The sequence below is a fragment of the Corticium candelabrum genome, chromosome 5 (assembly GCF_963422355.1).
Source record: "Corticium candelabrum chromosome 5, ooCorCand1.1, whole genome shotgun sequence".
Classification (NCBI taxonomy): Eukaryota; Metazoa; Porifera; class Homoscleromorpha; order Homosclerophorida; family Plakinidae; genus Corticium; species Corticium candelabrum.
Genome location: NC_085089.1, coordinates 6,961,646 through 6,975,006, shown reverse-complemented (window position 1 = coordinate 6,975,006; position 13,361 = coordinate 6,961,646). Strand labels below are relative to the sequence as shown.

The 13,361-nt window shown below is 39.3% G+C and overlaps 2 protein-coding genes across 4 annotated transcripts; both read left to right on the top strand.

Moving 5' to 3' along the window:
* Positions 1-441: 441 nt before the first annotated feature.
* LOC134180496 (peroxisomal ATPase PEX6-like) lies at positions 442-7,681 on the top strand. Its single transcript, XM_062647662.1, has 25 exons — positions 442-1,447; positions 1,509-1,539; positions 1,595-1,709; positions 1,777-1,817; positions 2,718-2,757; positions 2,822-2,912; positions 2,970-3,063; positions 3,129-3,213; positions 3,269-3,380; positions 3,435-3,507; positions 3,567-3,644; positions 3,699-3,753; positions 3,837-3,930; positions 5,265-5,331; positions 5,473-5,507; positions 5,560-5,636; positions 5,703-5,892; positions 5,952-6,072; positions 6,135-6,219; positions 6,442-6,503; positions 6,583-6,691; positions 6,748-6,864; positions 7,018-7,095; positions 7,154-7,290; positions 7,372-7,681. The coding sequence occupies exons 1-25, from the start codon at positions 536-538 to the stop codon at positions 7,524-7,526; spliced, it is 3,054 nt and encodes a 1,017-aa protein (XP_062503646.1). The 5' UTR covers positions 442-535; the 3' UTR covers positions 7,527-7,681.
* Positions 7,682-7,757: 76 nt separating this feature from the next.
* On the top strand, positions 7,758-13,330 carry LOC134180497 (DNA-directed RNA polymerases I and III subunit RPAC1-like). Of its 3 annotated transcripts, none has more exons than XM_062647664.1 (13): positions 7,759-7,866; positions 7,937-8,008; positions 8,064-8,171; positions 8,228-8,290; positions 11,540-11,618; positions 11,683-11,793; positions 12,159-12,208; positions 12,272-12,337; positions 12,396-12,462; positions 12,525-12,644; positions 12,701-12,768; positions 12,832-12,880; positions 13,121-13,330. In XM_062647664.1, exons 1-13 carry the CDS (start codon positions 7,804-7,806, stop codon positions 13,249-13,251), a joined length of 1,047 nt encoding a protein of 348 aa, XP_062503648.1. In that variant the 5' UTR covers positions 7,759-7,803; the 3' UTR covers positions 13,252-13,330. The 3 variants fall into 3 exon arrangements, with proteins under 3 accessions (XP_062503649.1, XP_062503648.1, XP_062503647.1); XM_062647663.1 differs by having other exon boundaries at positions 11,677-11,793; XM_062647665.1 differs by lacking the exon at positions 12,832-12,880 and having other exon boundaries at positions 7,758-7,866; positions 11,677-11,793; positions 12,701-12,814; positions 13,121-13,233.
* Positions 13,331-13,361: the final 31 nt, after the last annotated feature.

Below are 13,361 nucleotides of genomic sequence, written 5' to 3'. Positions count from 1 at the left end.
ATCTGCATTAATTAAACAGCACTAATTGCCACAAATGATGTAGTCTGTAGAGAAGAGTTGTGTCTGTACTTGAAAGACAAACAATCACATCAGTACAGTAGCTAGTCTAGAATTTAACTTTGAAGTCATTTCCGTTCTCTATTGAATTGAGAGTCGAGAATAGCCTACAGTTGACAGTCTAGAATAATTTCCCTTGTTTCCATACTGGATGGCAAATTGATTAGATATACTCGATGAGAAAGACTGCATGCTTGTTGTCCCTATCGAAATTACGTAAAGCAAGGGAAATACCCGACTAGACGGATTTCAAACCATTACCGAGAAAACCGGCAAATTTTCCCCATATGCCGCACTACTATACTTTAAGTTGGGCTGCAAGTTACGTACAGCATTTCTCTCGTCTTGACATTCTATCGTCTTAGCGTCACGCATGCGCAACTGTGTAATGGCGGAGATATGTGTTTGAAACTCAAGACTGCTGTTTTTTGTTTGGAGGCCAAGAAGATTAGAGTTGGATAAAGAAATGCAAGTTTGAATGGAGGGAGTCCCAATAGAACAAATTGGTTTGACACGTGTTGTGTTGTCGAAACCTACACATATTGCACCAGACAGTCTCGCTTACATGTTGAAATTGGCATTAGAGAAAGGCTGTAAAGTACACGCAGAGTGTCAAGAGCGCCTGTGTGTAGATTACTCACAAAACGAGAAGGACGTTGCATTGGACGGTTTGGCTGCTGTTCATGTTGTGGATTGTGAACCTGTAGACAAAGGGATACTCTGTCTTAACACAGAAGTGCGAGTAATAGATATTAATGCAGAGACTGAAAAGGAAAGGAGTAGACCAGGGGATGTTGACAGCGTGAAGACTTACAGCTCTGTCTCATCCTCATCATTTTGTAGTGCTAGTTCATATGACAGACGACAATCTAGCGTGTGCAGGCTGCCTTGCTCGTTGAAACCTTGGCGAATTTATGGGTTGACAAAAGCTATGAAACAGCATCTAACAGATGAGCTCAAAGTAAAAGCAGATAGTTGTCATGTTGTTGGATTGAGACAGCATACTTTGGAGAGACTGGGACTAGAAGCAGGATCGTGGGTTGTTATTAGTGCCACTACAATTACAAATGAAACTCCATGTAACAGTTTTGCTAGTGTCAAAGAAGAAGATCCTCGTTCGGAATATACAGAACCGGCGGAATACACAGAACAGACTAGAGATGATATGACAAGTAAACATTTTGTTCAGGTCTTTTCTATTCAGAAGTTTGTTCCTAGTCAAGACCAAGCAGTGAAACGTTACAGATCACGTTCAACAACTGCACGAAACAGCATAACGGGAGACCTGTTAGCTGTAGGGGATGATATCATCTATCTCAACGCTTATCTCTATTTCAACATGACATCGGCCTTCCCAGCCATTCTTGATAAATTTAGAGTAATTGTTGAGGTTTGTGTTTATAGATTCATTTCTTGTACCTTGTAGTAATGAATCTTATAATTTGTTGTAGGATGCTCGAAGTGTTATTACTCCTGGCTTTGGTATATGATAGTGTTGTTTAGTATAATTACTTTAGTTCAAGTCTTGACTTTCTAGAACACGTTATTCCTCCAAAGGCAACTGAAGTTCATTATGTACTTGTCAGAGCTCCAAATTCAGATATCACTACAGACTACAGTGAGCACGTTAAAGCATTTTTCAAAACTCAAAGGTATGATGAGTTTGGTGACATTCTGTTGTTGTTGTTTGTCATGTGATTGATTTTATTGGGTTAATAGGATGCTGAATCAAGGAGATGTTTTCTGTGTACCAGTAAAGGGTAAGTGTTATGCGACAGTCTTAATGTTTTTGTTTGTACAGTACAACCTCGATTATTCGGACTTCTCCGGAGACAGGTTAGAAGTCCGGATAATCAAAAGTTGATAAATATCAACTAATTTTTCTCCACTGTACACTGTACGACCACACTCTCACATTCTGTTTCCACACTTATGTAATGTACATTCATGTCACTAGAAGAGTCATTAACAGCTGCCTATTTATTAGATTATTGTGTTGTCTGTTATGTATTCGCTCATTGTGAGATGCTGTACCTACACTGTATTAGTACAAAGTGAAATTGGATTCTAGTAGTTCTTTATCCGGGAACGCAAAAAGTCGGGGACACAGAATTTGTCCGGATAATTGAGGTTGTTCTATAGCCAACATGAATGGAAGTAATATCATGTACTGCAACTGTAGGGTTGCATTTTTGATACTCTATATATTATTTAGCTTGCTAGTTGACTAGCCTTCTAGCTATTCAGTGCTAGTGTACATATCTGGCTGAGTTGACCAGTTGCTCAGAGTTGTGGAACCTTGATGTGATAACTATTGGTGACTAACCCAGTAGGTGCTATTATCAATGTGGCCGCATGCGATAGGGCTTTACATAGAAATTAAAGGCTTGAGGATTTCAGAAAGCGAATGCTGTGTGAAGGTGTTCATCACTGTCAAGGCAGTTGTTGGTGATGTACAGCTGTTTAGTAATGCTAATTGCACTAACTACTTTCACTCTAACACCAGCTATTATTGTATTGTGCAGGTATTAGAGATTGCCTAGTGGCAATACCTTCTAGTGGCAATACTAGATTTACATCCAAATTATTTAATTAATTAAAATTATTGTATTCATTACCTTGTACGATGGATTTTGTGATAAGATGATTTGTGTTTCTAGAGAGGAACAGTATTTATGACAGTGCGCAGCATTATGCAGGGTTTGCTGCTTTCTTGTCTTGTTTTTATAAACTTGCTTTATGTTGCTCTCATTACCATGTGTAGAAATCTAGTCTATTTTCAAGTTCAAGGCATTGCTCCTGTTACAGGTGGCTTTACAACGTATTTTGTGGACAATGCATGTGATTTCAAGCTGGTGAAACACGATTACTCATTCAGTTGAAACATTGTCACAAACAAGTGTTTGTTGTAGGAGACTAAACCCACCTATAGTTACATTCCTGTGTCAATGGACTGTTATTTGTGTCCTCCAGAGAATGAAAGTTGGTCGTGCTATGATCCTCCAGGCATGTTTGTGATACAGTTTTGTTGTGTGAGCTATCTATGAGCCACACTGTTGTCTTTTTGTTAGACCTTTGGCATGATGATGAACCAGAAGGGCTGCAGAGAGTAGTCTGTGAAATTAGAGACATAATTCGGCCGTCGATGTTGCAGCTGTATGTCAGTTGTAGCTTCGATGATGTTTGTTGTGTGAGTGGTGTTTGTTTGTAGAGCAAACTCAAAGCCTATCCATTGTAACATATTGATGATGGGACCTCTTGGTGTCGGGATGGGTACTGTAGTTAAAGCTATAGTCAGAGGTCTCAACATGCATGCTGTGGAAGTACGTGGCAACAGTTTCCTGATTGTGACGCCAACAGAGTTAGTGTGTAATTAGGCGGACTGCTATGAGTACTGCTGTGACACACCAGCTGCTACGGAAGCGAAACTGTCAGCTCTTTTCTTTCGGGGTGAGGTTTTTATTTACTAATAATTTTTAGTTCGTCACTCAGTTGTCTTATGGTGATAGCCGCACTTTGTGCACCATGCGTTCTCTTGCTGAGTAACTTTGAGGCTTTAGGAAAAGATAGAACGGGATTAACTGATGGCAAGTGAAGTGTGAATGTTACTCACAACATTGTGACGTAATTTTTATTAACAGAGCCACGAATCGCAACGGTTTTGGAAGCAAACTTGAAAGCATTGGAAACATGCAGGTGTGTGTACATTGAAGTCGGACTTTGTTTGTTGTGCCAGTTAGTTTTAATTACATGGAATTGTGTTTGAATTGCTTTCAAAGACGATGGCCAGTGATTGTGATCGCAGCATCTTGTAATCCAACGGCTATATCTGTAGACATGCATAGCTTGTTTCTACACGAGGTCAAAATGGAGGTACGATCGTTTAGTATCCATATACAATTGCTTTGTGGTTAGTTTTTGTTTGAAAGTTTCCTTATCCTTCTATAGATTTGAGTTGTTTCTTTGTCTGTTTTTTTTTTGTCTCAGGGTGTGCAATGTCTCCACTAGAACTTAAACATGTTAAACAGTTTTTAAGTATAAATATGTTTGAGCCTGCGGGCTTTAGACCTGTTTAACTGAATCTAGATCAGAGGTCATTTAACTTAAATTGTTTAGGTTTACTTTACTGTCACGTGATGCTAACATGTGCCACTCAAGATGGACCTTGATGCATTTGTCTTGTTTCTTACTCTATTCCTTGTTCTTTGGAGGATGCTTGAATAATATAAACTCATTTCTGGTATGAAAACCAGTTGTCTTCCATTACCGTAGACGCATCATTCCAAATTGGACAGTTTCTGCCCGTTTTCTCAATCCTTTTCAGGTTTCATTTTGGTTCCGAATGTTTAAGGAGTCGTGGTCTCTTCCTGGGTTCATGCAGGTAAACGGTGCCTACTTCCCTAAGAATTTTTCTTTCCTACTGTACATCAGTGACGTCACTGTTTCTTCTATCATTGTTTTGATGCAATCCAATGCATTGTCTACCACGTTTAGGCCAGAATTCTCGATGCTCATGAGCTTGATCAAAATAAAAATTGATGTGAGCATGCGCAGTGATATTATGCTTGCTGTAAAATGACTTGTTAGTCTATATATCCTACAATTACATATCAATGACTCCACAAGTGTTGATAATGCATGTGGTCCAGCGACTGTTACCGTGTTTTGCTTGGTATCAGCTTCTTTTGTTTTAGTGTTCGTTTTGTCATCTCAAATTTGTATGCAGTGCAATGAAAACTGCACATGCTCAAAATGTGACACGGTCATTACTTTTAATTTCTTTTGGTCTGTCCAGGTTTTATGTCCAAATATTTGATCATCAAATAATTTAGTTGGTCCAACCTTACACGTACGTATGTTCTGTGACATGACAAACGAAAACATCCTGGAAGACTATATCAATGTCTGGGACTAAAGTTGTAAGTTGAGACCCTTCTTTAGGTTTAAATATGTATTATGTTAAACCAGTTTAGAGCACAACAAGTGGAGATGCATCATTAATTTAAAAAGTTTGTCTGTTTGTTTGAATAGAGGCACAATAGTGTAATCAGTCTGTTTGCTTGTGTATCTAATTGTTTGTCTACATTCATGTTGGTTTTACATTAGATCGGTGTGTTTGTTCACTAGTTTGTTTTTTCTCATCTGTCAAAATACCCGCTTGTTTGTTTGTCTTTGTTTGTTGTTCAAATTTGGTTGTGGTTGTATAGGCTCCTAATGCCGACGAAAGAGGAGATATGCTGATGGCTCTTGCAAGTCGTGTACCTCTTCATAAAGGTTTTGTCAAATTCACAGTTATTGTAGTAGTTACTTCAGTTACATACCAATTTCCAATTGTTGGACGGTACTTGCCAGCTAGATTGTCAGATGTCAATGAATTTTATTGTTAATTAATGTGTCCTTTGTTATGTCTGCTAGATGTGTCTCTAACTGAACTTGCTCAGCACACTGCTGTGAGATACATGTGGGTAATTTTGCATTTGGTTTCTTACGATGGTTGTGTAGGGCATGGTACTCGGAGATCTATTTTCTCTCTATTCTCATGCAACACGTGCTGCATATCAGCGTTTAACCAAAGAATGGTGCCCAAATATCTTTAAATTAACTAGTTCAGCAACATTTAATTGGTGTATTAAATATGTGTGCAGTGGGCCATCGTTTAGTGTCAGGCCAGAGACCAAAGGAGGACTCTTGAGTGTCGAGTCACGAACTGAAGGACTTTCCTGCAGTCATGAAGAATCTATTTGTAGTGCGAAGGCAAAACTTAGAATGCGAGACTTTGAAGAAGCTCTGAGCTTATTGCAGGCAGCCCATTCTGATGCAATTGGGGCCCCTAAAGTTAGTACTAAACAGAATTAGCAAGGTTTTATGTTAGGAAACGTGTTTGTTGCATGAAGGTGCCAACCGTGTCGTGGGATGATGTCGGTGGTTTGGCCGAGGCAAAACAAGAAATCTTTGAGACAATACAGCTTCCATTGGATCACCCTGAGTTGTTTGCTAAAAGCCTCAGGAGATCAGGTATTTAGTATGGGGAGTAAGCCAAGGTTGTTCTAGACTCTGATGTGTTGTATAATGTCAAGGTGTTCTCTTGTATGGACCTCCAGGCTGTGGAAAGACTTTACTGGCGAAGGCTGTTGCAACCGAGTGTTCTCTCAACTTTCTCAGGTGTGGGAATTTACGATTTAATTACAATGTAGCTTGATGTTTGCGGAACGCTGCTATGTTGTTTGACCGTATGCTCCTTGTTCCGAATGACTTTATTACTATTGATATCAGGAATAGAGGGAATAACAAACATGCATTTAATGTATTAAATTATAAATCAATAGCTAGCTAAGTTGTGTGTAGTATCAGTGCTGTATTGAGTAATGGTTTGTCTGTGTGCAGTGTCAAAGGTCCGGAACTTCTCAATATGTATGTTGGTCAGAGTGAACAGAATGTTAGAGAAGGTAAAGTTGCATATTTCATTGCTAGTTTTTGTGTGCTATGAGTCGGTGTTGTTTTTATTACTGTTACTTGCTGTTGTAGTGTTTGGTCGAGCTCGTGATGCTAGACCTTGTGTAATCTTTTTTGATGAATTGGATTCGTTGGCTCCCAACAGAGGAAGAAGTGGAGATTCAGGTGGAGTGATGGATAGGTAATGTTTTTGTTAGTGTCTTGTGAAATGTCACTTGAAGTTGGTCTCAATGACAGAGTCGTTTCTCAACTGTTGACTGAGTTGGATGGCATTGACAAGGTGGAGGACGTGTTTGTGATTGGTGCAACAAATCGACCGGATCTCATTGATCCCGCACTCTTGAGACCTGGAAGGTCAGTTACAAATGACGCAAATGTGCATTGTGTTGTTGAGTTGTTGTTCTTGCTGTTGGTTGGTTGGTTTGTTATTATTATTATTATTGTTGTTGTTGTTGTTGTTGTTGTAACTATGTGAGTGGACAATTGTTGTTTACCTGATCCGTGTAGGTTTGACTGCCTCATTTACCTGGGAGTACCAGACTCTTACAAGGCACAGCTCAGTATTCTAATTGCATTGACTAGGAAGTAACGTGGTGACATTGTTCGTGGAGATTGTAGTGTCAATTAGGTTGTGGTTTTGTAGATTTAATATCGAGGAGAGTTTTGATCTCACTGAGTTTGTCAAATTGTGCCCAATGAACCTCACAGGTGCTGATTTCTATGCCCTCTGTTCTGATGCAGTGCTCAATGCTATGAAAAGGAAAATCGAAGAATTTGAAGGTCATAACATGTAGCTGTGTGTGAACAGGCCGATATGTGTTTGTGTGAGTTTTAACATTTCTATTTCCATGTTTGTAATAGAATCACAAGAAGGGGAAGAAGATGAGGAACCAATCATTGTTTCCGAGAGTGACTTTATGATTGCTTTGAAAAACTTGCAGCCATCAGTCAGCAAGGAAGACTTGCAGCAATATGTGGAAATGAAACAGAGAATGAAGGCAAATAGATTACATTAAGTAATTTTTAATTAATAGAGAAACACACACTCAAATTATGACAGCCAACAGCAATGAAGTTGTTTTTTGTCGATTTAGAATAATGTACTGCAGCAAATGTGTTTTCTTATGTAACTGACATTAGTATAATATATATTCATATTTAAATTGGTATGAATCAATGTGTGTGTCTATTCTCTGAAAATGTGTGTGTTTATTCTCTGAACCGGAGATGAGTACACGTGGGAGATGGTCCGGCTACGCGAGGCTTTCTGTAGATGCCCGTATCTAAACAGCCATGGCTAGAAAAATGGATGAAATTCGGACTCGCATCGAACTAAAATCTCACAACGTCGAAAATGTGAGTACTGATTAAATGCGATATATGGACGTAGAAAACTATGCACTTGTTAAGTTGTAACTTGTTGCAGGCTAGCACTACAGATTATCCGGGCAACTACGTTGGATATGATGATTCTTGGAGCCTAGAGAAATTTAAAAAGGTAAATAGTAAATCACTCTAATGAATTGTCATCAATACGAATTATTTTGATGTAGAAATTTCGTGTTAATATTATTCATCTTACTGATAATGAAATGGAGTTTGACATGGTTGGAATAGATGCCTCTCTCGCTAACGCATTTAGAAGAATTCTTTTAGCGGAGGTGAATGAAGCAGAAAGTACATAAAATCGCACAACTAGCATGGATGATTTGTGTAGGTGCCAACAATGGCAATAGAAAAAGTCTACATGTTCAACAATACATCTGTCATACAGGACGAGGTGAGATGGCTTTCGAATCAGATGAAATATGAACAATTGTATACTTGCACTTTATTTATTTGTATGTTGTGTAGTGGTTGTTAATTTAGATCATGGTTTAATAAAGGTTTGATATTTGTGTGACTCAATATATCATTAGGGTCTTCTAAGCCTGATCTTTAAATGTTGAAACCCATAACTTCAATTGCTCAACTTCAGAAAGATGTGGCTACTTTCATGAGTATAACTTACTTACACCACTAGTATAGGGATATAGACATATTGTAGCTTGTTGTTTACATACAGTCGCATGTCACTTATCGGATCGACCCCCTTGGAACCAGACCCCTGTTGGATACCTGAAGCTAGTACAAACTCAACTGTTGTTCATATTAGACGGCATTTTTTCCACATTAGTTATACTGAAATGTAGATGTAGAATGAATGTAGATGTAGATGAATGTAGAATACAACGAGAAGAAACGCTTGAACTCACTCTCAAACTTGTTTCAAGAAACAACTGACATGCATGTGGATGTACATGTACGTAAACTAACGCAACTGACCAGCCACGTGATCACCCACGTGACAAGCTTAAACTGTCGGATAAGTGAACGTCAGATAAGTGACACGCGACTGTATTGGTAAGGATGCCAGTTGAAAGAATGCTATATTTCAAGTTGGTGTAGAAGAGGTTCTGGTTGTAGTAGTAGAAAAATGAAATTTTATTTGTGCTGCATTTTGTTTATTGCAGATTTGTTATGGAAATGCATTGAAGAGCTAATTAATTGTTGACATGCATATTCAAACGCTTTTTGAAGTTAATTAACACTGCAAACATCAGTTGTATGTTACAAAGGGAGACTTGTTCTACTTATTTAAAAAGACATTTTGTCTGGCAATCTATGTTACAGTGGTGAGATATTTGTTTTATTCACAACGAAATGTTGTTGGTATACCGTATTTCTTAACACTGTGGCATTTATTCTTAGCTATGGTTTCACTGCAGTGTTTAAACAAGGGCGTCGTTTATTCAAGGGCAGAGTTTATTTGCTAAAGGCTCTCCCTGTCTGTGCTTTAGGAGTGTGTACGTGTACACACTGTATGTTTGATATCTTTTCAAGAGCACAACACGTATCATACTGGTGTACACATTTCACACTTTGAGACGTAATGCGATCAAACAGTATCCTGCCTGGTAGTCTAAAGAAATGTTGACTCACACACGCCTCCGATCTTTCCTTCAAACTTGGAGCAATACATCTTGGTAGATATATTGGAATTCCTTGAAATGTGACGTTTATTTGAGGCCGGTGTTTATATTTTATCTGTACTTTCAGCTGTGGGGTTAAACGAGGGCATCGTTTAATGGAGAAATACGGTAGGCCATAGTGCAAACACAGTTGTTGAAGGGCTAGTGCAGTAGGGTGGGTATCACATTGCTGGAATTGTCAATGTGGGACAGTACTTTCATATGGCGACTTTCCAATAATGATTATTTTGTCTTGTTTGTCTGTTTGTCTGTAGTCTATGTCTGCTTGTCCTTGTCTGCTTGTTCTTTGATGATTGACACATTAGATAGCCATTCATTTTTACACTCTTGTTTACACTGTAATTTTTTCACTCGACTGTCTTCAATTCAGTATGAATGTTTATATGTTTAATAAGTTTTAATTAATTAATTAACAGAAAGGTGCATCAACTTGTTATCTTAGGTGGGTAATAAGTAATTATGATAACTAAGAAAGACATAGTTGAAGGTACAAATGTATGTTTGTAGTTTTCTGTATGCATTTGGTGCCATGTTTTTTTGTTTTTTTTTTGAACCAGGGCAATGTCCAACTTATAGTCATATCCAGAAAGGGTATAAGTCACCATAGCCTGTCTGTAATCAATTTTTTGCTAGCTTCCTATGTGTGGTCATGGGTTTATTAATTGTTTATGTTGGTCCCCGTTTCTATGGGAGGAAAATGCATCTCTTTGGTGTTGGTGCCAGACAGGGTTTCCATCTCTTTAATTAATTATCTGATAGGGTGATGAATGTACATACTGCAGTTGAGTGCTGTCAGAAAGTGAGGCTTAAATGGGATTATGGAGTGTAAGCAACATGATGAATGAGTGCAAGCTGCTGTGGTGCTAATTACATTGAGGAGGCACAGCTTGTGATTTGATGGCCTGTTTGTCTTGACAAGCAAATTATCAGTGTACAACATGCACATATGCCAGTCTTCATTGCATGCATTACTCTGTGTGTAATGAGGATGTTGTCATGAAGAAACCACATTTATTTGGTGGTTCATGTTTACTGAACAAACACCCAGGAATGGATGCTTTTTAGGGTTAGTAGTAATAGGAATACATTTTTGGTACATGTTAGACTTCCTTTTATGAATTGTTATCATTTCCCTACTTCCCAGGGATGAATTATGTTATTTAATTAGGTTAGCATGCTTGACAAACAATTTCCCAACAGAGTGCATTCTTATTAGCCACATGTTGGTTTTGTCAGCTGGGTAGGGTATGAATGAATGAATGACATAACAGTTTGCAATGGACACTGTTAGTAGAGAAATTTCATTGTCATGATTGTAGTGTCTTCATGTATTGTTATGATTGAATGAATGGTGCATGGGGAGCAGTGCAATGTTTTATCAGTGGAAGGAAAGGATGAAACGTGCTTGGCTTGATACATTATCTTGTCATCTTGAAGTAAACGGGTGATGGCCCAAGCAACTGCATGCTAAACCTACTGATAACTGGCACTGTTTTTATTGCTTTTTCTAGGGTTGATTCAAACTCAAATTGTTATCATTTTGACTGCATACATACATGCTTATAGAATGAGAACACTGAGATGGTTAAAACTAAACTTTTGAGCATTGCCAGCAAGAAAGCAGGACTAAATCATCCTCATCTTCTATTAAATAACTTTAATAGCACTTGACTGTGTTTGTCACAACAAAGTCTATGAATGACATAGCGCCCAGTATTGGAGGGGCGATTGCCCCCTGTGCCCTCTGTTCCACCGCCCCTGCAGTGAAGGTTTCTCCGAAATCAGATACTTAGATACTAAGTTCCTAGCAGCAATTTGCTTCTTGCACTTTCAATTGAATTTGGAATGGGTTCATGTTCAGACCTTGATAGATGTGATATGTATGTAGCTAGCATGTATGAAAGACATGTCTAGAGGCTCCAATGTATCTTGAAGAGAAATTTGTGTGTTTGTGTCATTCTGTCGTTTTGTGTTGTTGACTTGCTGCTGTCGTACAGGTTCTTGCTCACAGACTTGGTCTTATTCCAATATATGCCGATCCAGAAAAGTTTGAGTTCCCGTCAAACAATAGCAGAGGTGCAGTTCGGTGATTAATTAACCATTGTGATTTTTGAATTTGCTAACAATGTTTTAGCAACAGATGGTGGAGAGAAGGATATGATTGCGTTTACTTTGAATGTCAAGTGCAGTAAGAATTCACGAGCTTCGAAAACGGCAACAGATCCGACCGATCTGTATCTTCATTCTAATGGTACGTAATGTATAATGCTTGCATGCTATCAACGTGTATTCGTTCTCTACGTTGACTGAACTATTATTGCTACCTGCTTTTACTGCGCATGCGCATCAAACTGTTTAAATATGCATTCAGCATTTGAGACAGTCACAATGTGGTTATGCAGCAAAATTGCAAGAATTCCCAACTGCTACGCATGTCAATGTGCATGCTGACTCTCTTATGAATTACCATCTTGACCACTGGCCTATAAGGCCACTGTAAGGCCTCTAATGTATTGCCAAGGTGGTCCACCTATTAGTGACCTTTACAGGATGTGCACAACTGCTGCTTTACCACATTTTCTAACCATCTAAATTAACGCACCTACATTTTGTTAGTGACATCTGCTGACCTAAAATGGTGTCCCATTGGCAGACAAGCTGAAATGGTAACATTGCCTTGGGAAATTCCTCTCCCTTACTGAATAGTCATGTTGAATTTATTTATCTAGTTCAGTCCTAACGAGATCAGACCAGTCCATGATGACATTCTGATCGCCAAACTGAGACCTGGGCAGGTAGGTAGTCCTGAGCATGGACACCTGATGCTTTTTGTGCAGTAGATTTATTCAATAGGAAATAAACATGAAGGTTCACTGCTTCAAGGGAATCGCACAAGATCATGCCAAGTTTTCGCCAGTCTGTTAGGCAGTGTTATTGTTAGACCTTTGTATCCTATTAAAAACTCACATATCTGTCCGCAAGGCACCGCTTCCTACCGTCTACTTCCAGAAATCGTGTTAACGTCAATTGTCGAAGGAGACAAGGCAGAACGACTGTCCAAGTGCTTCTCTTCTGGAGTAATAGAGATTGAGGAAGTCAATGGTGCGTATGTTTGTTGGGTGTGTGTATCCAGTTGTTGCATCGAGTTTCGTTTTCAGGAGTCAAACGAGCTAAAGTGGTCAATCCGCGGTTGGACACGTGCAGCAGGGAAGTCCTACGGCATGATGTAAACATCGCTTTGGTGTCGCTTATTTACGCAACTGTGTGAGAAGGTATTCGACTCTTGTAGGATCTCAAGGACTGCGTGCGACTGCATCGAGTGCGCGACCACTTCATATGTGAGTCTCGTCGCGTTTCCTCGTACCAGTTGGCCCTCTCGGGTAGTCTCGAGAGACCAATTATCGTCATTTCTCACCCGCCTCGTGTTAACCTGATCCGCTTGTGATTGCCAACAGCGCTCGTTACGCATGCATGCATGTAAACACTTTCGTGCGCCGTGTGAAGCATTGCTCCGAGCGTTATGCGACCCTATTCGCATACCTATACCTATACAATAACTCAGTCTCGTTGTGTTACAGTTTTGGTCGAATCGACGGGTGCCATGCCTCCGGAAGTCATCGTATCTCGAGCTATACGGCTGCTGGAGAAGAAATGCAGTAACTTTTTGTTCGAAATGGATAAACCTACGACAGATGAAGACGAGCAATAGCTTTAGTAGTGTAGCGGATATTGCCTGTGATATACTGAAGCAGCTGTGAGTCAGGTGGAGGTCTCTGGTCTCAACCCAAGGGGCGATGCACGTGTCGCTCGCGTCACTGA

Coding starts and splice junctions, on each gene's coding strand:
- LOC134180496 (XM_062647662.1), top strand. CDS start 536: ATGGAGGGAGTCCCAATAGAACAAATTGGTTTGACACGTGTTGTGTTG. Junction 3,381..3,434: donor TCAACATGCATGCTGTGGAA/GTACGTGGCAAC, acceptor GTGTGTAATTAG/GCGGACTGCTATGAGTACTG. Junction 7,096..7,153: donor CTAATTGCATTGACTAGGAA/GTAACGTGGTGA, acceptor GTGGTTTTGTAG/ATTTAATATCGAGGAGAGTT.
- LOC134180497 (XM_062647663.1), top strand. CDS start 7,804: ATGGCTAGAAAAATGGATGAAATTCGGACTCGCATCGAACTAAAATCT. Junction 12,338..12,395: donor CCAAACTGAGACCTGGGCAG/GTAGGTAGTCCT, acceptor TTTATTCAATAG/GAAATAAACATGAAGGTTCA. Junction 12,645..12,700: donor AGAGATTGAGGAAGTCAATG/GTGCGTATGTTT, acceptor TTTCGTTTTCAG/GAGTCAAACGAGCTAAAGTG.